The following is a 27,117-nucleotide window of genomic DNA, read 5'->3' as shown; positions in this document are numbered from 1 at the left end:
ACACATAATGCTCACTCGGCATGAAGTCAGTGATGACCTTTGTTAATGCCTACAGAACAAAAATAATTATCCTTAAGCTTACACGTCTATCTGTAAGAAGAGTCGTAAAGTGTGACAAAGACATTTCAACTAAGGTGAGACATAATACTTTACAAAAGCGCTGATTATTACGAGACTTTAAAAAAGAAAATATGATAAAGGTAATGAAGGTAATAAGGATCTGATGCCGATGTAATCATGCTGCGCACTATGTTCAGTGGAACAACAAACTAAACCTGATGACTGTGAATACCTGGAGATCAGTGTATTTAATATAAAATATGATCATAGAAAGAGAAATGACAATAAACTATGTTTTTCTTTGAGTGTGATATAACTTTTAAAGATCCTTGGCAGAATTTTCTTTAGAAAAAAGGAACGCTTTGAGCTAAAACCTTTAGCTAAGTAAGTTTACACTCTGACTGTTTTTACGTATATTTTAAGAGAGTCTAATCCTTGGTGTGACTGATCCACTTCTTCATTTTCATTTCTACTTGTAAGACAACATTATTTGTGTTGGGTGGATGGTCGTGAATGAATCTGTTGTAATTCTTGAAGACAGTTTCTGATCTCCTTTGCTTGCTTTCTTTTCCTTGGTAAGCCTATATTCATGTATTTTAAACATCATATCATGCAGCTGCTTAATAACCTTTCAAGATACAAACTCTTAGGAAATGATCCTGAATTATTATTATTATTATTTTTGACTTTTGCTATGCTGAAAAAACAGTTTAATGTTGGTGTGACTAAAAATACTATTTAAAAAAAAATGGTGAGCATATCCTAATTTTACCAATAAAAATGGATAACTTCTAAATCCAGCATGGATGACCGTGATCACAGGTAAATAAAGTTCACACTTGGCAGGTCGTAGAATCCAATTCCCTTTGACATTGTGCTGTTGAGAGATCACTCTCACGTAAGCTGCTCATGCGATCTGGCTTGACCTGTCCTGACACTCTCAGCTCTGGACCTGAGTCAAATGTTTTGGCCATGATGACAAAGCCAAAACAAGATAGTAGAAGTGCTCGCTCACATGTAAGAAGTCAAATTATAAATGTGTCAGAAATGTGCCGAATAGATAAGTTAAGTGAGACGGTTGGATCAGACAGAGTTATGTATGATATAGCTGTTGTAAAAAAAAAAAAAAATGTAATAATCTAATCCAAAGAATTTTAATTAGTCAAAATGGAACAGTAACATTTGTTTTTCTTCAACTTTCATCTCTTAAAGAGGCCATGTTAGTGAGATAAAGGAAGCCTCTCTTGAAAGTTTATACCAGGTCATACGTGATGGGAACTGGGGCACGCAGTACAGTTAAGGGAGCATATGACTTATTGCTACATTACACAGGGCATTCCCATACCTCACTGTGCTTTCACAATAAGATGTGTGAGCGGTCTTTTGTGGTTTCATGCTTGAAAGAAAAGCACATGATGCCACTGCACGCACATCATGATCAAGTGATTAAGCTAAAAGGGAACTTATGACTGTGATGAAGCCGCGCGATGTGTCAGGTTTGACCGGCTGAAATTACACCTCCACCTGCCTTAACATGTCAATACTTTTGTGATTATGATTAGCTCTCTCACCTACGGTAATGTGGTGCCCCTGTGAGCGCACCTTTGCCATCATCCTCGTGGGCTGCGATTGGCTGCTGGGGCTAAGAGGCTGAGGTGTTGCAGCAAATAGCGCGAGCCGTGGGCCGGTCCATTCTGCAGCTCCAGGGAGGTTAATGAGTGAAGCCGCTGGGCTATCAGCCAAACATGAGCAGCAATGCTAAGGCTCCCACAATGAGCCTGACTGTATTACCACTGAGCTCTGTCTAATTATACACTCCCGGAGAGGGCGAGCGAGAGAGAGGCAGAGCATATTAGGCAGGGGAAAGAAAAAGTTATCAAGTGTCAGCGTGTGTCAGAGCGCAAACTAAGACATTGAAGTTGTAAGGGGGGAGACAGATAGAAGGTGTGTGTGTGTCAGTGAAAGGGAGAGACAGAAAAAGGGAGGGAGGGGTGGGGGGGTGGGTGAGATCAAGCAAGCCGGGGAGAGAGAAAGAGAGCGCACTCACAGGGAGATAGAGAGAGAGAGAGAGAGAGAGCGCAAAGAGGCGTTTAGAGAGTGAGAAGGAGGAGAGGCAGGAATAGGATGAAGGGAGGGGAGGCTGAGCAGTAGAGAGGAGGAAGAGAATAGCGGTCTCAAAACTGGATATTCTTACGTGCCTGCTGCCTCCTGATCCAATGAGTAAACTCTCTGCTACCTGCTACTCAAAGGCGCCCGGCGAGGTATGTGACCACACCGCTTCCTCCTCTGAGTGTGTGTCTGTGTGTGTGTGTGTGTGGGAGAGAGAGAGAGAGAGAGAGAGTGGGGAACTCAGGTGTGTGAGCAACTTAGAATGAACAGACCGCGCTGTGTGTCTTGAATGCTCATAGGAAACAGGTTTTGAGAGTTAAGAGTACAGTATGTGAATGTCATTCTAAAAAGTGATTGGGCTGTGTTAATTATAGTGGGAGAATATGTCTGAAATGTGAGCGTGTGTTGTAGTGTGTGCATGAGCATGTTGTAAACACTCATGTAAGCCGGCACCTGTGTGTGGGGGTGTTTGTGCGCGTGGAAGAGAATAACAGAGAGAGTGTGAACAAGAGTGTGACTGATCCAGAGACAAGGAGTGTGTGCAGAGGACAGACACAGACAGACAGATAGAGTGAGAAAGAAATAGAGAGAGGAGGAGAGAGAGAGAGAGAGAGAGAGAGAGAGAGGTGGAGGTCCATCACTCAGACTGATGGCAGATCAGGACTTTCAGAATTAGAGCAGTGGGCTTAAATAGCCCTGGTCCAGAGATAGCCAGGAGCCCTGGAGGAGCCCGCCTAAACTGGGAGGCACGGATATGAGATTGACGAGGGGTGGGGTAAGAGGAGTCAGGGAAAATTTGGAAAGAGGAGGAGGATGAGGGATAAATACACGGTGCAGATGTTGGGGGTCTAGTTTGAAAGGATCTCATGCAATCACAGGGAGGATGTGCAGGTGCATCAGGCGTCTTAAATCCAACTTCTGATTCAACCAGTGCGCAGGATGAATGAGAAAACATTCACTTTGAGAACTTCAAACGTCACCTTAAATTTTTAATAACTCTCCCTTTCAAAACACACTTGAAATGTGTGGTTTTTGCATCCTTCTCTTTGGGGACGCAAAACCAATGTTTTTTAATGAATCCCTCTTCATTTCTCGCCACTCTGGATGGAGAACTACTACGTCAGAGTGCATGATTATGATTTCTGCATGTCTATTTCTGCTCCGGCAGGCGCTGTCCGTCTGCTGCAGTGATACCCCATATGCTGCCTATAGGAACACTTCACAGGTTCAAACAGTTCGCAGCTATAGATGTCTTTTAAGTGAGACGCACAACATTTGTCCCCGCTGACTTAATTCACTTATTTCAATTATGAGGACGATCTGCTGGCGTGCACAGGAAGTCCTGTGTCACTGAGTGATTGCTTCTCGAAATGCTCATTTTGAGTGCTGCACAATTACAACGTGTGTATCATATGCTGGTAGGGGTTTTTGCTTGTAGTTTCTGGTACTGTATTTGTCACTTTCATGTTGTTGTAGGGACTCTGATGTGTGACAGTTTTTTTTTGCCTCAAGATGTGGTCAGGGGGCTTCATAACTCCAATCTCTCATAAGTTTTTTTTTTGTTTTTTTTAAACCTACTCAGACTAGCTGGGTAGACCTGGAGCTTTATTTTACAGCTCTGGCTGTGTACCAGAGAGGTTCCCCTCATGAATGATGTTAAGCTGACAAAGAGAAACTGAATGTAAGGTTTCTTTCTATTTCTTATGGGAAACAGAAATACAACTTCTCTCTGCGGCCTGAATGAGACATGTTCTCAGGTCCCATGTTTCTTAGAGTACTGTCACCCTGAAGAGCAGAACAGGCCTCTTGTGGGAGAAGGTTGAGTGGCTGCTGGCCCTTTAAGAGGTCTATTTTTACAGGGGCACACTCATGCATGGAGCGAGGCGCACAGAGGAGGCAGTGGCACACGGAGACTCTATCTGCTCTGCCTCACTTCTGTGACTCCACACAACACATCCTATAGGACTTTACCGTTGTGACCGAGCAGCCGACACTTGTCACAACACTTGTTCTGCCTGTAGAGGAGCATGTATTCTCCCAACACAAGCTCTAACAAGAAAATCATCAAAACGAGAAGTTACGAGGTTTGCACCCGACGCAAGAACTCAGCCCTTTTCAAGTGGATCTCTCTGAAGTCTAGAAGTGATAATGAGTGGGAGCTTGCAATAAAGACACCCCTATGCACACTGTATGCGAATGTGCCAACATTCCCACATACTTGTTTTGATATGCAGATAGCTATGAAAGAAATCTGAAAACATTCATGCCCCCTCTTACAAACACATAATACACTTTAGTTTGCTGACACCCACACACTCCTCAAAAGAAACCACGAAATGAGCACATTTCAGAACATTTTTACACTAACGCACATCCGTGCACTTAGAGGTGCGCATAGTGCTGTTCACCCACGCAAAAAAAATTACTTATACATCCTCGATATCTGGACCTAAAATAATCTTCTCCTTATGCAATCTGCATGTTATATAATTCATGGCCTGTCATTATCACAGCGCTCCTTCACGCCCTGCTGTGCCTCTCCACCTACAGCACCACACAGACAGGCAGACACACACACACACACACACACACACACACACACACACACACACACACACACACCCTGCACCTTGTGTTGACAGTCATATACTCTACTCTAGCACTCTCACCCACGTTGAGTGTGGCGCTCTCAAACACCCAGCCAGATGAGTGAGAGGGAAAGACAGAGAGGAAGACCGAGAGTGGGTGGGCTGGAGGGACTGAAAGTGAAAGAAAGAGAGGGAAAACTTGGAGAGCTAAAGATACATTCATGCAGAGACTAGACTTTTCATGATTACCTTATTTGAAATGTGTATTTCTTTTAGACGTATGTGCTATATGTCATCCCAGAGAAAATTCACATCTTTCACCCATTGAACAAACCTGTTGTCGGTGAAGCATTTAAGAAACCACCGGTTCATTAGAGGTCATGTCACTCTCACTGTGCTCAGCGTCCCACCTTTAGGCGATGACACATTTGTGTCTCTCGCATTTCTTGCACGTCATTCTCGCAGGAAACATAAGGGGAGTCGAACCTGAGGCCATCTTAAAAAAAAAATTTGAAAACTGTGCAGTCCTAACATAAGCTCCGATTTTTTCTTGTCACCTTAAATGAGTTTGAAAAGTGCGTCTTGTAATTTTCGATTGTTTAAAATGAACAGACAATCAAACAAGACTGCCTCTATATCAAATAAAATCTGGTCATTGTAAGTAAGTAAGAAACATTTTTAATTTTCTAGTTTTTCTCTGGTGAGCTAGTTCTTGGTTTTAGCCACTTTCAGATCAACCAATGGGACCTGCTAGGCCACTGTTCCCAGATCAGCTCGCTCACAGTTGGACGGCTCTGAGAATTGACTTGGGAGCTAAACGGGGAGCCAGGAGTGTGATGAATAATCCCAAACATAGGCAGGCGTCTGAATACAGTTGACACAGTGCCAGACTACTTAAAGGTGACAGACACACTAGTCAGTCGGGGTGTACCGTAACAGAAAAGTGATATTTCATAGGATGAATTCTTGCATTCGATGCATTCTATTTTTATTTTGTACTAACTACTTGCTTCTTGCCTGTATGCTGCTGCAACACCTGAATTCCCCCCTCTGGGGATCAATAAAGTATGATCTTATCTTACCTTACTCATGTTAAGTGACTTCAGTGTGTGCGTGTAAATGTGCGTGTGTGCATATGCAAAAATTGCAATCAGTCGGTTTTCAGAGTCATTCAAACAGCTGTTTGTTCATACGGATCATTTTCGTCGGTCCTGACTCACTAACCCTTGTGTATGATCAAGCATGATGTTCTCCTCCTCCTCCACACTTCATCTACATTAGGGGTTGATGACCTTCGAACCCTGCCACCCACTGCTTACACCCACAGTTATTCAGCCAGGCCTGATGGAACCTGTGCAAGATAATCTGCTCTCTTGTACACGCAGATCAAATATATACAAACCCAATATATTGCACAGTATCACAGTACAGAAGGTGTAACATCTGAGACATCCTGCAGCCTATAGCATCAATAGTGGCCTTTATAGCCTGTCTATAACCTTTCCTACCCTTGCAATCCTTCCCTATTCATTAACTTCTTTTTTTTTTTTTTACAGCACATCATTAAAATCACCAATCAAAAGATCTCTCTGTTTTTAAATACTTTTAAAGTTTTTTTTTGTGGAAATAATTAAAAGAGGTTATCAAATTGCAGAGTGACAATGGTGCTCTCTTACGTAGGAGTGGGACTCTCCCTAATTTTCATTTTATAAACAAGTATTAAACCCACTCAATCCTTTTTTTTTTTTTTTCAAAATAATTTCCAGCACCTTTTAGAACAAACAGCATAAGCCATGTGTTGAGTTAATGGCTGTGACCGTGTGTGTGTGCATGCCTGTGTGCTTGCATGTGTGTGTGTGTGTGTGTGTGTGTGTGTGTGTGTGTGTGTGTGTGTGTGTGTGTGTGTGTGTGACTGGGCAGCAGATTTTGTGTGGGAGGGGTTGTAGAACAAAAGCAATAATGGCAGTGCATAGCGATGTTGCCTTGAATACAGTGAATACAGTGCAATGATAAAGGTACTCCAGACAGTATCTATGAAGCCAGTCTAGACAGTCTCTCAGAAAAGTGAATGGCACTTGAGCTGCCAATGGGAGACCTGGCCATGCTCTCTCTCCGTGGAGATGTCATCACTTTGCTTTCAGCTTTCTGACATTTTGCTGTTAAACCAGAGAACCAACACAAACCCATTTTGACTGGCAGTCTGAAGGGGAATGGTGCCAAAAACAGCAAATCTTTGGAATGAAAGTAATCCCCCCCAATTCTTTTCACACACACACACTCCCCTCGCCCCATCTTTCTACCCCATCAGACACTTTGCTCTCGCTCGCTGAGTCTCTCTTTTCTTCCAAACCCCCCCCCCCTCCCCCCTCCCCTCATAAGCTACTGATCTCATAGCGTGAGAGTACAACTCACATCAAGGGCTCTGAGTTGGGCTAATCATAAAGTAGGAAGAGGCAGACTGCTACCTGTGCGCCTCTGAAGCTGAGCATGTAAAAGTTTGAAAACTAATTTAGCAAAAATAAACAAGTGAGCTGAAAGACGAGGAACACAAAAGCATGACTGTGCATCAGCGGTATGTGACATCACAGCAGTTATGCAAGAATTGCCGCCAACCAACCAATAGTGGCACATTTGATGTTTGTTTCACATTTCTTTTTATCTGTTTGTGGTGCTTTTGACAGCTTACAAATTGAAACAAAAGTCAGCTCTCTGTGGATGTAACTATAGCTGCACGGCTCAGAAGCCGCACAACAGGCATTTTTATCAGATTGAGGCGGTGGAAAAGTGCAAAAATGAAACTCCTATGAGCAGACACTTAAATGTCAATGAATGACAGCAACATAACACCCGAGTTTGGAAGTGTCAGCCACAACCTGTGCAGAATACCTGCTAACGGTTCCACTTGTTCCCCCGTTGACCTCTGCATGCAGGCATGCTGGTATGTGCAGTGTATGTCTGTGTATGTGCAGCAGCAGAGACACAGAGAGAGAGGAGCACTGCGGTAGTCTGCTGTGGTCAGGGAAGGAGGAGAACAAGGTGGAGGAATTTTTTGCTTCTGCTGACTGGCTGACCTGCATGTAATTAGTCAAGTCATATTTTTAACTGATATTGCGTAAAAGCCAGCTTAAGGAGCCATAGCTGCCCTATTTATACCCTAGGGGCTAATGGCCTGTACCACTACACAGGGGGATTTCCTCCCAGAACTATACTAAGCCTGCCTTAGGCCTTTACAAGTTAGGATTCACAGGGATTAACCCAGCAATACATTACAGGCCTCACCCTCTTGTCTGCATCTCTCGCACTGTTCTTCTTTCAGCTCCTTTTGTTCCACTCTGTCTGCCATTTCTTTCCATGTTTAGCAAGCAGCACCTTTTTAAAAAAAAAGGCTTTTTCATATCCTGCGGTATATTCTGTTCAATCTGCTGCACGCCCTTTCAGTCTTATCCCTTAATCAAGAATAGCCCTCATGTCAATTTGTGCCTCACAAGGGTTTCAAGTCTGTCATGAGCGAGCGCATTTTGCACTAAGAATCAATCTTGGAATGAGTCTTTGCTTGCATGTTTCTGTTCTAATGTGTGTGTGAGAGCAGTAATATGTGAGTGTGTGGGTGTTAATAGTAATTCCTGAGCCATAAGCCCATCCTCATTGTGGTTGAGCCTGTTGCGGGCAGGGCTGCTGGCTCATCCTGTCGAAGAATGGGTCAGAGCGGTGACCAGGCTGACCTGGCCTTTTGCCCATTAAGCTATCGCCCGTATCACCCTGTCCTTTATCAGCTTAGCCGGCTCCTTAGAGAGTAATCCACCACAGGGCTAGTAGTACTCCTTCCTCCTCCTCCTCCTCCTCCTCCTCCTCCTCCCCCTCCTCCCTCTAACACTCCAACTCCAACTCAGTCTCTCTGTCTATTTTGTCTTTGCACAGTCCATCTATGTATCTATCTATATTTATCTATCTGTCTAGCTTTCTATCTATCTGCTGTGTCCTCTAACCCCCCCCCCCCCCGCCCCCCTCTCTCCTCCTCCATTCTCCTCTACCCCCACCCCCCTACCCCCTTCTGTTCAGATCTGTTACATTCAGCAACAAATTTCTGCTGCATCAGACATCCATCATAGATCCCACACTCAGCCTGAAACATGATCAGACACCCCATACAAGGCTACGCACGAGGAAAGGACTAACAAAAACACAATGCTAAAGGGCATTTTGGACTAAAAAGACAGGCCCAAAAGTGGAGACATAAACATTTTGAGTGTAATCTGCTGAGGAGCGGGGGTGACTCCACGCTCTAATGTCTCACCTGAAGAAGCCTCTGACCCCTTTTTGCTCTTTTACATCTCCCTTACTTTAATTTATAGAGTTTAGTCCAGCTCCTGTGAAGTTTGTTGTTAAGGCCCTGACCAAGCACATGCTTATGTGTGTGTGTGTGTGTGTGTGTGTGTGTGTGTGTGTGTGTGTGTGTGTGTGTGTGTGTGTGTGTGTGTGTGTGTGTGTGTGTGTGTGTGTGTGTGTGTGTGTGAGAGAGAGAGTGTTTGTGTGTGTTTTCATGATGTATTTAAAAGTACAAGGACAAAGGACAGAATTAGAGGGGAAGAGATGGAGAGAGAGTGCATCAAATGTCGGCATGGGGCCTTAAATGATTGACAGCGCTGTAGGATTTCAGATTGTGTTTGCTCATGTGGATATTTGTGTGTGTGGGTGTGTGCGTGCGTGCGTGTGTTCAATATGCTAAATATCAAAGTATACACGCAGAAGAGCACAACAGTCATTTCTATATTTCCATATTGTAGAAAACACCCTTTGATGAACCCAGTCCTCGCTTTATTCTCTCTCTCTCTCTCTCAATATGACTGAACTGTTACGTCTAAATTGATTATGATTTATGTAGCTTCATATTGAAGATAGATTGTTCAGTTATTTCATAATAAATGTCTGTAACAGGACAGACTTGATTATTGCATTATGAAAAAATCAATTATTTTAATTCCTTCACTGCAAATTCAATCTTTTCTTCAATCAATAAAATCGTTAAAATGATGTACATCCGTCCTTGTTATTAAATTATGGACAAAGTACATTTTATTCTCTTACTTGCCAGATTAAGTTTTAATCAAGCTATTTGTTATTTATGAGGGAACCTTTCTTGTACCTTGTGTTGGGCATATCAATACAAAGATGATATAGATGCATCTGATGCATTAGAAGTGATTGAAGGTTGTTTTGGGTTTTCATGGGAAAAAATATTAGGAGACCTTTTTTTTGTATGCATGAAACAAAACTGTCAAAATAATTGTTGAGTATGTAAAACTTTGAAAAATAAGAATTAGAGTGAAATAAACAATGTTGTGTTCCTAAACAAGCTGTATGAGTAATTAAGACACCTACAGTTACAGGCCCATTGATCAGCTTTGATGAATAGATATTAACATGTAAAGGATTGAATTTACTGTGCTCATGTCATCTGTGAAAACATATTCTCATTTTTTATATCCTTACAACAATGAATTGTGACACACACACAAAAAGAAAATCCCAGAGGTTTTTTTTAAATATTAATCCAAACTGCTTCATGATTTAAGAATATGTAAATTTACACTCTGGTAATTGTGATGCTCATAATGAACCCACACAATTACAGCAGAGCAGACAGCGCTCATGCCCACACAGCCTCAGCACACATCGTCTGCACACAGCATTCACTGTGAGGAATCAAAGTAATCTCCACCTAAATGTCACAGGAGACTTTCTTGGCAATTGTTGCCTTGCTGTGAGGATGTTTCGATGTGGCCTTCAGTCTGATGTGTCTGCACACACCTCCAAGTCTGATTAACTTTCCATTCCATTGAGGTTGAGAAGTTAGACAAGGTTAACCTCTAATTTACTGTTGATGGATACAAGTCTGGATTTTTGCTCTGAGCTTGAAACCTTGGGTAAATTGCTCTTATAGTAATGAAAGAAAATAAAGATTGCTTTTTACAATTAACCACCAGTAAGTGTTTGATTGTGTCATTTAATCCTTTAAAATTAATTTTCCCTCTCTGCTCCAATTTGTTCCTATTCCTGTATTACATTTCTGCACTGGTATTTGCTGCCCGAACCTTGGCTTTTTTTTTTTTTTTGTTGGCTGGGGGCAGATGGTTGATTTGCAGAGAGTTGCATTTTCAACCTTGGGGCCTGTTTGTTATTTTTGAAAAGCTTTTTATTTTTCCCCTACTGACAGTTTTTTGATTTCTTGCTGTGGAAAAGAGACACTGCTCTCACATAAATGCAGTCCTAATAAGCCATACCAGCATACTCCTGTTTGCACTTGACTGAATCACTGAAGCAAATCATTCACAGCTCTCCTGTTAGCGTATGAACCGGTGCGACTGGGTTTTTTATGTGTAAATCTCTGTGTTTGTGTAGTCGAATCAGATTCATTCGTATGAGCGAGTCAACAAAAGCTTTGATGAGAACAAACGACACAAATTCCGATGAAGCTACAGAGAAACAAAAAGAACAAGTATAGTGTCGGTCTTTAGAGAGAATGTGTGTGTTTTTCAGAGTGTGTGTGTGTGTGTGTGTGTGTGTGTGTGTGTGCTTGATGAGGTTTAGTTTTGAGTCAGAGGCAGCACCAAAAGCCTAAGTCTGAGAGTGTGTAGGATGAGCCTCCTACCACGTCCCTCCCTGTCTTTCATCAAATGTCTCTCTGCCTCCTCTTAATTTCTCCTTCTCTTGTGTGTCCGCTCTCAAATGTACAACTATGAATTGATTCCTGATTGATAAATTAATTGATTAATGACATTGCTTGTGAAAAGCTTAATTTAACAGGTAAAAGTCTATGAAACAAAGCAAACCATCAGACAGTACAAAGGCCGCATATACTGTCCAGTATATAATCTCTATGTGCTGCACCCATGACTGTTAGTGTGTGTATGTTTGTGTGCATGCATATATGTGTGTATGCATGTTTGTATCACTCACAGTGATTAAAGCAAGTGGGCGGCAGCAGCAACTGGTCTGCCTGTGTGGCTCTGCATAGCAGACATGTTTCTCACTGCTAGATATTACTCATTTCCTCAGCCCTTTGCACACACAAGCACACACACACACACATACACACACACTCTTGAGACACACTCACATACACAACAGTCACAGAGACGGATAGCAGGCTCTCAGTTCTTTCCCTCAGTTTGGTGGGCTCGCTGGTGTTATTTCATGCGTACACAGATCAGAGGCAGTGTGTAGCTGGAGGCTGCTGCTCTCTGCGGGTGTTGTAGCTGGCGGTGGTGGTGCTGTGGAGAAGCAGTGTAGCACAGTTAGGAGCTGAGGAGTGGGTTGACCCTCTGGGAGGACTGGAATATGAATGACTGCCAACACTGGGACGCCTGCTCAGCCGGCACTAAGGTCAGTCTCACTTCACATCACAACTACAAACTATTTCAACCTGTCTGCTTGTTTAAACACATGTTATCCAATAAAAGAGCCGGTGACGACTGATTTCAGTTGCAATTACCAACTTTAAGCTCTCATTTGGGGCTGCTCTAATCGAAAAACATGCAAATTAATCTTTACTTCTGTTTTTTAGTTTTGAGGTCAGGAGTGGTGAGTTTAGTTTGATAGTTCTCCTGAGAAATGCATGTCAAGAAAAGGCGGGATGAGATAAAGGGCGGCAGGCATTTTTCAAACATTTGCATATACAAAACAAATTTAAAAAAAAATGTAATTAGTATTAGAACATTTTTTAAGAGCTTTTGAGATGATTTGCATTAATGCTTTAAAAAGTGTGATTTTATTTATAAATGCAAAGAGCACAGAAGAATCCCCAGCTAAACTCCAGTCCTGTGTGCATGTCTGTCTGCACAGTGTAGGAGTGTTCTGTTAGAAGACGTTTCTCTGCTAACTCCTCCACATGCACTATTGTGTTCTTTGTTTTCTTGTACTTTTTTGGCAAGTTTATATTAGGTCTGTTTTGACAACCTTTTTCATGAAAGCTTTCAGATTATAGACGAGGGTGTCAGAGAGAGTCATCTGAGGACAAAACAACTCAAACCAAACAAGAGATCTAGATCGTTGACAAGTTCTTTAGCAGACAAATAGTTCATAGGCAAAACTAAATCAGACTTTTGTCAACTGCGTGTTGCATTTCTTTTTTCTTTTCGTAACATGATTTTCCTTATTCTGTGATTTTTTTGTATTGCTTTTTTTCAGATTAGTATTAACAGATTTATTTTATCATCAGGAATCATCATTATTATGTTTTTTATATAATTTTAAATAAAATAAAATATTCTACTTCATAAAAAAAATGAAAAACTTAAAATAAACGTTTTAGGAAAAATTTATAAAATGAATTGTTGTGGTTTCTGCAGTCGAAAGGCTTTTAAATCATATTAAAAATACAAACTTTTATGAACCAGACAGGTAAATGACTTTTGTTGGCCCAGTGCGGCTGTTTTATCTTTGAGTAAAAAAAAAAAAAGAACGCAGCAATTTGGCCTATAAGGTAACACGGATTTATATGAGCACTCAACCATTTTCATTGGCCTGTAAGTTATTGTAATAAATATTTCCCGTGTTATTCCCATGACATCCGTCCTGTCAGTGTCTAGGAGAATGAATCTCCCTCCTCTCAGCGCCCACTCTTCAGTTTTCCACTCAGATGTACAAACAGCTTGCTACACTCTAACACTTATTCTGTTTTTGGACCAAGTCACTTGATGAGCAACAGTTTACCCGCCTCTCCATGGAGTATCCCCATCTAACCTCTATAGCTGACTGTAAGTGTGTGTGTGTGTGTGTGGATACAGTTGCCATGGTGACAGTGGGGCGGATGGTGAGACGGCAGGGAGTTGGAAGGCTGTTGAGACAGACGTGCGGGTGAGTGCGGGGCTGATTGGCAGCATGGTTCTGTAGTTTTGTGGCGGCGGCGGGAGCAGCGATGGTGGTGTTGGCGAGAGGTGGTGGTGGAGGGAACAGCTGGGCTGTCGGCGCGGCATCCATCACTTCAAAAGAGCTCCTTTTAAAAAATGTTTGGAGAAGAATTAGTGGAGCTCCCCCGCACTTCTCACTGAATGAAACGAGGCAGCAAAATCTCTGACACATTCGAGGATTCGAATACAAACACACAGGCACACAAATGCCCAAACAAATAAACACATTCACATATTTCCTCCAGAAAAAAAAAAAAAAAGTCACACAAACATGGCAAACATGCATGAACACTCCAAACACATTCTCCCACAACCCTGCTGCGACACAATTAATATGCAAAGACACAGATCCTGTATCCACAACAACTGGTGGCAATATCAACAGTGCTTCTGTCAGCTTTTGGGTGGGTGGTGACCAGCTTTGCCTTTCATTGGGGGAGTAAGTACTGCCGCCTGAGGGAGTATTTGTGTGTCTGCTGCTGTCCGTGTGCTTCTGAAAGAAAATGGGGTAGGGGGGTGCTAGTAGTAAGCTTCTATAGAACACAGAGAACACCCGGAGGTGTCACGGGGGTGGCTCATGAAAGAGGTACAAAAAACATATCTACATATTCCAATCATCCCCAGAGAGTCAGAGATGAAAACTCTCCCGCTGCAAGTGCGTTGTGTGTGTGTATGTGTGTGTGTGTGTGTGTGTGTGTGTGTGTGTTTTAAGGCAAACAAAATTCACTGCCTCTGAACTCCATCGGCTGCAAATGATATTTTTAGCCCACATGTGGGAGTAATGTGTTTGAATGAAACGAGTAAGTTGGGTAGTTTCAGTCCCACCGCAGTGCACAGAGGTAATGACTAATTAGCGACAGCAATCAGAAAGCTAAGAGTTTCTAACCTTTAAAGTAGTTTATATGAGGCAGTCACTCTCCATCTGTCTGATGCAGCTGAATGTTTGTTTGCATGTCAGACCAGACTGACAGCTTAGTCTTACCAACAACTGATGCCAGGACCTGACAGATTGTATTTTCCTATGTCCACACACAATCCCTTTTGCTTCTCTCTCTGCTGTATCTCCTCCTTTCTTACCTTCCTCATCTCTGTTTCTGTCCTTGTCCGTCCTCTCCTGTAGGTGAGTGGTGCTTCAGTACAAAATAATCAACAGTGATCTGACAGTGATGCTGTGTAGCAGCCTTCCCCTCTGTCTGCGCCCCTCGTTCTCCCGTGAGGCCCATGTGACCTAGCCAACACCCACGCACAGGGGGCCCCCCGACTGCTGCTGGAGCCTACCCATGAATCCCAGCCCCGACCGCGGCCAAGAGTGCCTCCCCCCGAAGAAAAGGGAGTCTCGTCAAGGATCGACAGAGCACCACATCCCCCTGGATGAGTTTAAACCCCCTGTGCCGCTCCGGAGTCGGTCCACCGGAGGGGGAGGAGAGGGAGGCAGGGAGGCCATTGAAAAGGACCGAGCTCTGGTTAACCAAAACCCCCATCTCCTACATACTCCTCCACCTCTTCCTGCTCCAGCACCGGGCCTCCCCCTGCCCCTACCTTGGCACTTAAGCTACTCCCCCTCTGTTTCTCTCCCCCTTTTTCCAGGGCCAGTTGGCGAGAGGAGGAGCTCAGGGTCTCCCGCCTGGAGAGAAGATGCTCTCTCCTTACCCCTGCCCCACCACTCCAGCTGGCTTAGAGGGGACGGCCCCCTCTCCTTGCCACCATCCTCCTCTGCCTCCTCCTTTAAGACTCCCTTTCCGGCGGATTCCCGAGAGATGTGGTCCTACATCAACAGCGGCCGGCGTGAAAACAGCTCCTCTCTCTTCTCCCCATCGTACTTGTTTGGCCATCAATCTCTATACGCCCAAGATCGGAACTTGGTTGATGCTAGACATCGGTACCTGGTTAAGAGGCCCAACGGCCTGGACGGGCCGGGCAGCAGGACTGCTTCAACTTCCAGGCATCTGCTCACAGGAGAATATGGAAATGATAGCAGTAGACTCAGGCTGGACATCAGTCCTCACAGCTCTCACACCAATGGAGGACGGAGACAGCAGGAAGATTTAAACTCCCGAGTCCATTCTGGAGGGCTTTTTTTGTCCGATTCTCAAGCTCAAGAGGGCCCTGAGCTACATTCCTCACTGCAGGTCAGACATGGGATAGGTAAGACCAGCTCAAATCAACTCCCCACTAGTCCTCTTCCCCTGGGGCCAGTCCCCAGGCCCAGTCGAGGGGGGCTATTAGCTTCCTTAGGGGCTACACCAGCTGAAGCCCAAATCTACTACTCTTTGGGATCGGTTTGCCACCCTAGCCCCCAAGCCCAGACTTTTCCACTGTACAGCCCCTCAGGATCACCTCTGTATAACCTGCACAGGGAGCCAGGCCACAGGCAGCACAACCTCAGAAACTCCCCACACTCCCCACTTGGTCTGCCCAACAGCCATGACAGGTCGCAAAGAGACCGGGACAGAGACAGAGACAGAGACAGAGACAGAGACAAGGTCACACAAAGGGACAGGGAACGAGGTAAAGACAAAGAGAAGCACCTTCAACATGACCAAGAAAGAGACGCCGCGCGAGAGAGACGGCGGGACAGAGCCACAGATCGAGGGAGAGAGTCTTCTCCTTCCCACATTCACGCCTCATCCCCGGACCTTCACCCATCTCCCCCCACGCTCCTACCTCACTTCACCAAGGGGTCTCTGATAGAGTTGGCCAGCGGACGGTTGAAGCGGGTGGAGGAGCTGCGGACAGAGGACTTCCTGAGGAGCGCCGACACCTCGCCAGAGTTCCACCTTAGCACCTGCACTGTGCTGCTGATTTCCCCCAGCAGTTCTCAGGGCTTCAGCCACCTGCATGTCCACCTCACAGACCTCGACACTCAGGTGAGCTCTCTCTTTCCGTACATGCTTCAGTTAGAGATATCTACATTGAATTATAATCACAATATGATACATGATAAACAAAGGATTTAAAGGATTTATTTAAAGTGGTGTTGTATGAGGTACATTGCTGTAATGTTGCTGTAATGTTGTAGCAACATAGCACAATCATTTTCTTTGGGATGAATGAAGTTTTATCGTATCCTTTGGGATTTTGTATAATCTTATCGTATCTTACTGTCATCAGTTGGCTTTCTAAACAGCACTTTGGTGAGCTAATCTTGAAATCACTTTTTGTGGGATTTTCCTGTTAAAACAAGGTGCACTGGTCACCATATGCTCCCCAGTCAACTGACACAATACAATTGACTGCATGTGTATGATAACAGAGCTGGTACTGTCGAAAAGTCCAAGTAGTGAAATTGTCCAAAATATATCACTTAGAGTGATCCGCTGTCTGCCATTTACTGTAAACATCATCCACAGACAATTGCAAAGTACCTTATCAAACCCCGGTCCATTAAATAAATACCTACCTAAGATGATACGTATTGCATATCAGTCCCAGATGCAGCAGCAGTTCACCGTGATCTTCTCAGATTCAGACAGATTGTGGTAATAATAAATGACTGACAGAGGTTGAGTGTGTATTAATGTTCCGGTTTTGTGTAGGAGTTACTGAAGGTCTTGGTGGAGTATCCGTTCTTTGTGCAGGACCGAGGCTGGTCTTCTTGCTGTCCCGAGAGAACCTCACAGCTGTACGGCCTGCACTGCCGCCAGCTCATGGAGGGGGATGTCTGCCTGGCCCTCACCCCAACAGCCAACCAAACCCACCGAACACACACGCGTACCAGCTCCAGGTCCCATCGAACGCAAGTCCCCTCCAGGGTCGCTGGAGAGTCAAGCAGCTCATACAGGGACGAGATGCCACCTCCGCCTCCCCCTCCGCCTCTTCCTCACCACCCACCTCCAACGGTGCCTGCCCCTCCTGGCGCTCAGGACGCAGAGCCCCCCCTTCAGGAGCAGCCACGTCATCGCAAACGGCGCTGGTCTGCCCCGGACTCCCTCCCCCCAACTGGAACTGATGAAAGTCTCCTGGATTTACCTCATGGCTCAAAGCTGATGAAGTGGCAGTAAAAAAAAAACATGGAAATGCATATGTATACATGCACACTTACACACACATGCACATAAATACATATAGGCACATACACACCCTCCTTGTCTCTGTTGCACCAACCAAGACAAACAATGGCGAGACCTCAAGGCAGGGTTGCAGGGAAGGAATAAAAAAAACAATAGAAAACACAATTTACGGGTGTCCACACTGCTGCCCAAAAGTTGAACCTCGTCCGCCATATTCTACCCCTCTTTCCCTTAACCTCCTTTCCTATCCTCTCCTTTCCTTTCCTTTCCTTCCTTTCCTAAACTATACTTAGCACAGCCCTGAAAGGAGCAGCAGCTGAAGGATCTCTGGAAAGCTCCTTACAGACACACCGAAGACATTTAGTGAGACAATCAAGCACTGTCTGTGTTCACTCTGTTTTTGTAATGGTTGTCCAGCACACCTACTTACTGACAGTGTTATCTGCAGGGTATCTTTTTTCAATTAGTGTAATGGAAGTAAGCCCTATTGATGAAGTGCAGAAATATATATATATATATACATATATATATATATATATATATGTATATGAACAAAAGTTGACTATATATATTACATTACAAATGTTATATACAGTAAATATGCTAAAAAGATTTAATGCAATCTCTCTGTCAGTTTTGCAAATGCATTCTTGTTATTTCCTAATTTTCTTGCTTCTCAGCTGATGGCTACATGTCAGCCTAGGCAGGCAAGGTGAATGTATGAGTAACTCTTCGCCTTTTTTTATTCACATCACTGGGAGTCATTACAAACAATTGTTCATCAAGGCATTACCCTCCGATATGTTCTTAACATTAGCTCTGAGAAAGGGAGAACACTAATGAAAACTGCGTAACAGACAATCCTGCCCACACAGACAGGTCTGTGCCACAATGCCTCGACACTCATGGTGATTTTCCATTAAAACTGAATGACGGAGAGAGTAGAAAGTACAGTGTGGCTGAAGAGTAATGGTGCTAATAACACGTTGGAACATGATGCTTTGTGAATACTCTTGACCCCTGTGTACTGTACACTTCTGTTCCCATCTCGTTTTTTTTTTTTACGTACTGTATTTGTTTGAAGGCAGGGAAAACGATGAAAGTATTTTAAACTCAGATACGGGTATCTCCTCTGATTCAGCACACTCTCTCACTTTAGTTTTCGTGTTTCTTTTTTTTGAAAGAAAACCTTACCTGTTGATTTTCTTTTTAAATGTTATAGCTACAAAATGTATATTTTTAAAAATTGTGAATCTGTTAAATGATGTTCGCTAGAAATAAAGGAAAAAAAAGCTTTATAGATTTCATTTCAGTTGTCAATTTATTCGCTTCTTGCGTTTTCAGGTTACTTCAAACTTCTATGATAATTCGACACGAGCGCTCACTGTAGACTAACACATAATGGAGGAAATTATTTCACATTTTAAGCATGTTATCAACCTGTTTTATTGGTTCAAACAAATGCTTCCTGTTCCAGCACTTTGTCGGTCTAGCTACATGGAGGACAGTTAAAAATCATCAAATAATAGATTAACTTAAAGGATAAAACTCTTGCACAAGCATTGCAAAACAGTCTACAATGGAGCATTTTCATTCTTTCTGCATCATTTATTTACATTTTTCCACTGACAGCTCTCTGTTTCTGTGGCTCTGCTTGTAGAGTGTCTTGTCAAGCGGATGACAGATGAAATCCGGAATCCACAATCCCTTTCTAAGTTGTTCGTGGTTGCCCTGGTGCAGGGAAGCCCTCTACGCCTTTTTACATCTTCGTTCCGTCTGTGTTAGTGCTGCCCCTTCTCCTCAATTCCTCAAGTCAAACTTCTGCAGCAAGTCCAGAGCAAACAAGGGCACCACCTAACCACAGGACACAATGTAGTGCACAATCAGTATGCTTATGAGGACCTCTGCTGTTGGTTCGAAAAACCGCAGATATGCGCCAACTCACAGGCAGCACAGGAAATATGAAGTACTGCTGCGATTGTTTAAGATCAAACAATTGGTATGCCAGTACTTTTTAATCTGTCATAACGGTAAAAAAAAAAATCTAAGTCAACGTTTGAGAATTTTCAGTGTGGCTGACACCATTTAAAGCAAATCCCAATACTAGATACACAACACCACTCTGAGAGTATGTCTTCCTTTTACTTTAAATATTAATAGATTAATTTAAACACAAAATACAGTGAAAAAACAAAGCAAGGTCAAGAGAGTGAGGAGGAGCATAATTTAAAAAAAAAAAAGTTAAACCAAATAAAAAAATGCAACAAAATCCTACACACAGTACATTTGAAAAAATAATAATACGAAAACAAAAATTATGATTCTTAGTCTGTTTTCCACCCACCTGTGCCATGATCAGTTTCCTCTTTTTAGGTACGTTTGGGTCTGGATACTCCTCTCCGAAGCAGAGCTCGATCTCATATGAGGGTGCAGGACCCTTACCCTGTAAACAGCTCTGGAGCTCTGTTCACAAAAACATCAGTGAAAATCAAGATTTAAAATTATGTAAATGTTTTGCTTCTTTGCAGAGACAAGAATTGTAAAATGGATCTTTTTTTTCTCCAAGCATTTCCAAATGAATGCATCTTTTGAAATAAATCATATTCTGCTCCAGGCAGATTTATATGACCACCTGGACGCTAACAAATGAAAACAGCTTCTACTAGCTGTTAGTATCTGTGTGTGTTTTAGACACTTTGAGCATTTATTTCCTCACCATTGAGAAATGTGGGCGTATCAAGCAGTTTGAAGGTCTTTTCTCGCTCCAGTTTGTTTGGCCTGTCAGTGTGCTGGGCCGTGGGACCACTCCAGTACACCCTGCCCTGGCAGAACCGCTTAATGAAGACCCCATCTGGGGCCACCCATAAAAGCACACCCCTCTCCAGATGACAAAGGAGGCGGTTCATTGCTTCCACCATGGCCAGGGGCAGAGATACAGAAGTTGGGGAGGGGAAGGAGAGCTGTTGGGCAGTGCAGGGCCCGTAGATCCGCTCATTACCCACAGGGACATCGCCCTGCAGGATGAAGCACCCATCTAGGCTCGTGGTGGTCACTTTCATCACCCTCAGGCCTTGGTACAACAGCATCACTTGCAAACGAAAGTCTGAGCACAGCAAATGCAACATGTGTCATACATACAGTGAAAGGTAAATGACATGACGTTTCTGTGTGTAATCCAATAATCTTTCTTACCTGTTATAGTCAAAGAAGGGCTGATGAAGGCTATTGGAGCAGAGTCTTGATTTTGAGGTATTTGTCCTGTAAGATCACAATACAAGTGCTCCTTCATTAGATCACCTAAAGAAAAAATAAACATGGTAGTAGTTCAATTAGAAAATGATCAATACTAATATGTACATTAATATCCCACAAGGGGATGCAACGTTACATTTTGGTCTTTTTTTTTTAAAATGACTTTACTTGTAACATTTTATCACCATGAGTTACCTTGATGAAATCAATAAATATTTGTAAATTGGAATTATATACACACAGGAGTTTCTGCTGTAGTGAGGTGTAGTGTGTTGATGTGTCCTTGTCAGATTCATAAAGAGATTATCTTGCACTGGTCCTACTTGTAGCTGACACGTCCATTCAGCAATGTATATGGTGACTTGACATAACGGAATTCCTTAGATAAGTTTTTTTTTTTTTTCATAACCAATAATTTAGTATTTTTTTATAATTTGCTTTGTCAGGCAGACTACATCACAATGCTGATGATCAAAAGCAAAATGAGTGAGGATGAGGTCTTACTCTAAAGGGAAATAAGTCTTTCTGACATCTTTGGGAATGTTCTCTCAAATAACAATATACACTAAACAGTTCCAGTTTATGTTTTAAGCTCTTACCAGTCAGTGGTTTTGCTTCTTCTTTACTTTCTTGAAATGAATCCTTCTGATAATGAAGCTACAAAAGCACAAACCAACATTAGGTCAACATAGTATGATGTAAAGAGCTAAAGATCCATACAGTTGAAAGAGTGTAAATCAAAAAACAATTTAAAGTGATACAGATTCTGCCAAATGAATAAAAAGAGTATTTATATTTAAATCTCCTATAAATATCATTTGAACTTTTCAGACTCAGCAGTAGCATTAAAAATAGGAGGGTATTACCTGTTTTTCCTGAAAACCAGCGATTGTTGGTGACTTCTTCACTGGGATGATGATTTGATCCTTTGTCTGCTGAGATTCTGTGGAGAAGCATGTTGACACAAACATAATAGCAATTAAATTAAAAGTTTAAAAGGAACTCAAACAAGGCTCTTACACAATGTTGTACAGATTTTTTATTCAATATTTTGTTTCCTCTTTATGATCTTTTCTCACTCATTTTAGTACAAATTGTATGAGGCGTACACAGCTGATAAAGGTACTAAACAGCTAAGATATTGTCAGTAAGATGACAAGAAAAGTCACAGCCACTCTTTGTGTTCACCTGCTGGCTTGGCTTGCTCACTGTCCTGCACAATAAGGTAAACTTTATAGGGTTCAGTGATATCCAACTGGTTGCGTTCAGGGACCTCCTGGAAGTCAGCGCTCTTGTTTAATGCACATCGAAGACGAGTCTTCCACATGGTGGGGTCGGCTTTATCCTTCCCCTCTTTGTACTTTCCTTTGTACACAGCCCAAGCCTGAATGTGAAGAAATGGTAGATGGGCAACACACAACAAAAAATGCATTGATTGGTAGTGTCTTAACTGGAAATATATTCCTGAAATAAACTGTATGGTGCTCTATTGTCACCCACAGCATTTTGAGAGCAGCAAAGTTAATGTACATAATTAAAAAAAATAACATAACACATACTAAACATCTATATCTAACCTTGCCTCTCTTTTAGATAATTGAAAAAGCAGTTGCAAACCAGTAGTGCTACATTCATCATAGCAGTATATTTGAGTATTTTCAGTCAGGATTAAGAGTCCACCGTAGCACAGAGGCAGCAGAGGCTAAAGTTGAAAATTATCTTCAATACAGAATAGAGGACTTATATCTGTACTTTCCCTGCTAGCTAGCTAGTGAGTGCTGCATTTGACACAATTGACCATCACAGCCTGTTACAGAGACTGGAACACTTAATTGGAATTAAAGGATCCGCATCAAGCTGGTTTCACTCCTATTGATCAGATCCATCTCAGTTTGTGTACGAAAACAATGTTGATGTTGCCAAAGTCAGTTATGGAGTTCCACAAGGTTAGGTGCAAGGACCGATTCTATTCACCTTATATATTCATTACAGCCTAGGTAATATTAACTGTAAACACTCTTGGTTATGCAGATGATACCCAAATATATTTATCACTGAAGCAAGATTAAACTAATTTGTTAACAAAAATTTAAGCTAGCTAGCAGGAAAAGTACAGATAGAAGTCCTCTATTCTGTATTGAAGATAATTTTCAACTTTAGCCTCTGCGCTATGGTGGACTCTTAATCCTGACTAAAAATACTCAAATATACTGCTATGATGAATGTATCACTACTGGTTTGCAACTGCTTTTTCAATTATACTATCAAAAATGTATCAAAAATACTTTAAAAAAAAAATATGATTCATGAAGCACCCCCCCCCCCCATCTCCACTTTTAAAGGTAAGGGCTTAAAACACTCTTATTTGTTTAGACTAACAGTATGCTCGAGCTTGCCCTGGACGAGACCATTAATGCACATAGTCCCAGAGTTTGTGTGCTCTCTTGTCTTGCCTGTTAAAGCTGGGTCTCCTTGCAGATCAAAAGCTGATATGGACCTGCCATTGATAAGGTAAAGGTTCCTACCATTAAAATGATATTTTTAGATCAGTGTGAGTTGCCAAGTATTTATTAAGTTGGCACTCTGAGTTTCAGTCTAGACCCAGTCCTAACGAAAAAGAGTTATGAGAATTGTGGTGTGTGATCCGGCTCTTTAAATTAAAATTATTGATTACTTGATTCAAAACAGTTTTGGATCTGGTGCATGTAATGTGTAGCCATGGTAAATGGTAAATGGACTTGAGTCACACCCACCCATTCACACACTGATGGTAGTGATCACTATGTAGTATCATCTATCAGAAGTAACTCATCCCATTCATACACTGCCACTGAAGCAGCGGGAGCAATTCAGGGTTAAGTGTCTTGCCCAAGGACACATCGGACATGTTGCCCAGCGGGGGATTGAACCCTCGACCTTCCGGTTGAGAGGTGACGACTCTACCAACTGAGCCCCATGGCCCATTAAATATTTCAAAGTAGAGGGTTTAAGTTACTTCTCTCAATACAGGCATTGTTTCATATTACTTCTTTTCAATTATTTTGTATTATAAAGTACACAATTGACTTCAACATCGAAGCCTTATTTAAAACAACCATTAGCTCAATGTAAAAATCAACTTTCTTGTAATGGCTTGAAAATGTGATACCTTTTGAAAGTAACATTTATCAAATGTGATGTCAATTAATAATGACTTAGACATTTTAAAGAAAATTAAACACCTTTCAGTGAATGAAAGCAGCAGACAAAGAATCAACGGAGAATCTGAAAAGTCTTTTGACCCCATTTAACCTCATCCATTCACTCAAGGCTGTCTGCCTCCTGAGGACTGTGAAGAGGCACAGAAAGACACTCAACCCTTTCCAAACGCTCATCAAGTGACTAACCTGATTTTCACAGTGAAATATTGGAAGGAAATTTTCAGTGTAAGACACGTTTCATTCTGTGAACAAAATCCAACGCTTAGGCAAATAAACCAACTGAGAGGTAACTTATCAAAAGGGGGTTTATGGGCTACACTTATCTTCAAGAAGTGTTTTTATTTTTTATTTAAGACGACACATTCACACATCTGTGCGTTTTTCTAGAACAAAACAAAAGACATCTTTGAACGTGAAGTATATATAAAAAAAAAATAATAATATTAACATAAAGAAGAGTAATAATAATACAAATAATAATTTTGGTTGAATAAATATTTAAATACAAGATTAAAAGGATATTTAAGTAACAACACCATCTCGACTAGACTATGTATTACTTATAACTCCTGTCTTTTAAGTTGTTGTGTTTTTAGCACGACACATTATGTTTACGTTTAACAGGTCAAAACTAATTTATTTCCTCTATGTAGGCCTTAATATATTTACAACAAAAAATATTCGTTTTAACCTGCTGACTTAACATCTTGATGGGTATCTGCTTTCATTTCTTTCCCACAATGGATTAAACGCATTGTGCGCCTTTCACTTAAATTCACATTATAAATAGAAAGGGAATATAAAAAAGACTTGACCTTGAAGAGAGCTGCATCCGACGTCTGCCTGTAGTCCTTCTTGGCTGCGTGCTTCCACGGAATCCTGAACATAGTTTTGTTCTCATCTTCCCAGCACAGTCCTTCATATTTCCCACTCTCTATCTGAGTGATCAGCCACTCTTTCATGTGCATCTTTGCTCCTGTTTCCATGTTCATCGCACCAGTTTGTCTTACTGAACAGAAACGGACTTTCAAACGTCCAGAGACACATGTGCACAGCAGCAGCGCTTTAATCACGTTCAACCCGCACTGAAAATAAAAGTAATTCAAAATCTGCTCCAGCTTCTAAAGCGATTTAGTCCAAATATATATTTGCCTAATTTATCATTATTACACTCCAAGAAGATGTAGACAAACAGACCTCCTCGCAAACTTAAATGCAGTACTACTCACTTAAAATAAAGTGCGATCTTAAGTAGCGAAAGCGAAAGCCGTGAGTTTACTTCATACTTTCGGTTTCCCCCTCTTCCTGAGGTGCAGCGAAAGTTAAGTAGGCTAAATAATTTCCACCTAAGGTATGAAGTGAGGTGACAACACAGCACACGTCACTCGATTACTGTCTTAACTCAAAAGTAATTTAGAAACAAGCTATGTTGCAAATGCGACAGTAAAAAAATATTTAACAAGGCAGAGCCACAATTTTTATTTTAACACTGATCACAAAACCCAACACACAAACTGTCCTTATAGACTACTGCTGTAACACAAGACTGAAGCAATATAAGGAGAGAAAAAAGGTTATTCCTGGACAGCCCATTTTCATAGCCCAGAAAACTGTTATTCAAATGAATGATTTTTTAATTAATAGATTCCACTTCAATTAGTCCCTATAGAAATCAGCACGTGGTCTGTGGCACAGCAACACTAAATATTAATCACATAGACGACAAGAAGTACAGCCACCCACACAGACAGTCACACATACACACACATAGAGATATGGGCCTATATAGGCCTACCAGGGGGAATCATAACGAAACGTATGTGAAAACGAAAGTGTGTAGGTGTAAGGATCTTTTCTTCTCATGCACTCCTCCTTGTCCTCGCAGGGTTTATGATGCTGACTGAAGATGTTTCTTTCTTCAGGTCACCTAAAGTCACTGAGCGGGAGGACGATAAATACAAAGTTCAAATCAATAAAGCAGATGTAGGCCTATAAAAAAAAAATGCTTCGAGTATGATATAACGATGTGTGTCGGACACATTGTAATGTGTGGGCTTCTCCAGCAGAGGGCAGTGTAAACCCGTCTTATTGTCTAATTGTGACATTACATGCCTAAGAGAACATTTCAGATTTTAAAAATCAATAAAACATTTTGCATTACAGGATCCAAATAACCAGCTCATTATAACAATCCACAAAACTCATTTAAAGTGCAATTTGTCTGAGCACATAGTCTGACATAAGTTTGGTTAGCCTACATCTAAAACTTGTGAGACTTCATTTAAAGACATTTAATCACTGCTACTGCAAACTAAGAAAAAAAACCGCTGCATAACAGTGTGAAGGTGGTCGATATGAACTCACTGCACAAAGGTACCAGATGCAAAAGTACCACCAGAAATGACAGCCTAGCAAAAAATAAGTTCCTGATAATTCCAGAATAGCAGTCTCAACACAAATTTAACTTTGTGTTAATGAAAAAGGCATAGAGTTGTTTATTCCACTCAGCAGATTGAATATTTTAATTGTAATATGGGATTGTAATTTCTATTTTTGCAGTATTTTCAGATTGTAATTTCTATTTTTGCAATATTTTCCTGCTCCACTAAATGAATAATAAGTGAAAAAATACAAGTTATCTTACTTGTAAATTATCACATTAATCATTGAACAACTTACGACAGAAAATGGACTATAACACAAAGCTGCTGGATTGTACTGAGCTAAAATAAATTCTCAAATGTCAACAAAACAAACTGACAGTGGCTTCTTAGAGAAGCAAACACACCAGAAACAGTGTTTTTTATCACAACCCCCTTTGGTTCGTGTGTGCTGTGCCGTTCTAAAAGACATCAACGTCAATCCCATGCAAGTCCTTTCGATTATATAGCGAACAACCACACATGATTTCAAATGTGCTTCACTTTAGATTGCATGTGAAAACATCTGCCCACCCTCAGCGAGAAAAAAACCCTCCACCTCACAGGCG

At 41.9% G+C, this 27,117-nt stretch overlaps 3 protein-coding genes across 7 annotated transcripts in view; 1 reads left to right on the top strand and 2 right to left on the bottom strand.

The window, feature by feature from the left end:
• zmp:0000000926 (uncharacterized) lies at positions 1-18,978 on the top strand. Of its 5 annotated transcripts, none has more exons than XM_061056956.1 (4): positions 2,112-2,321; positions 11,964-12,140; positions 14,787-16,533; positions 17,203-18,978. In XM_061056956.1, exons 3-4 carry the CDS (start codon positions 14,947-14,949, stop codon positions 17,665-17,667), a joined length of 2,052 nt encoding a protein of 683 aa, XP_060912939.1. In that variant the 5' UTR covers positions 2,112-2,321; positions 11,964-12,140; positions 14,787-14,946; the 3' UTR covers positions 17,668-18,978. The 5 variants fall into 5 exon arrangements, with proteins under 5 accessions (XP_060912941.1, XP_060912939.1, XP_060912938.1 ...); XM_061056957.1 differs by lacking the exon at positions 2,112-2,321 and adding an exon at positions 13,544-13,613 and having other exon boundaries at positions 8,808-12,140; XM_061056958.1 differs by lacking the exons at positions 2,112-2,321; positions 11,964-12,140 and adding an exon at positions 1-134.
• LOC132989370 (dysbindin-like) overlaps positions 1-27,117 on the bottom strand; it is a 63,543-nt gene that overhangs the window by 25,885 nt on the left and 10,541 nt on the right. The gene's annotated exons all lie outside the window — the stretch shown is intronic.
• irf10 (interferon regulatory factor 10) lies at positions 18,979-26,296 on the bottom strand. The gene is made up of 8 exons (XM_061056961.1): positions 24,944-26,296; positions 22,117-22,312; positions 21,795-21,871; positions 21,528-21,585; positions 20,869-20,973; positions 20,393-20,779; positions 20,021-20,139; positions 18,979-19,530 (listed from the first exon to the last, which is right to left on the bottom strand). The coding sequence occupies exons 1-8, from the start codon at positions 25,118-25,120 to the stop codon at positions 19,477-19,479; spliced, it is 1,173 nt and encodes a 390-aa protein (XP_060912944.1). The 5' UTR covers positions 25,121-26,296; the 3' UTR covers positions 18,979-19,476.

This window comes from Labrus mixtus, chromosome 15 (assembly GCF_963584025.1).
Source record: "Labrus mixtus chromosome 15, fLabMix1.1, whole genome shotgun sequence".
Taxonomy (NCBI): domain Eukaryota; kingdom Metazoa; phylum Chordata; class Actinopteri; order Labriformes; family Labridae; genus Labrus; species Labrus mixtus.
The sequence above is the reverse complement of the archived record's forward strand: the minus strand, read 5'-3'. Positions and strand labels throughout refer to the sequence as shown.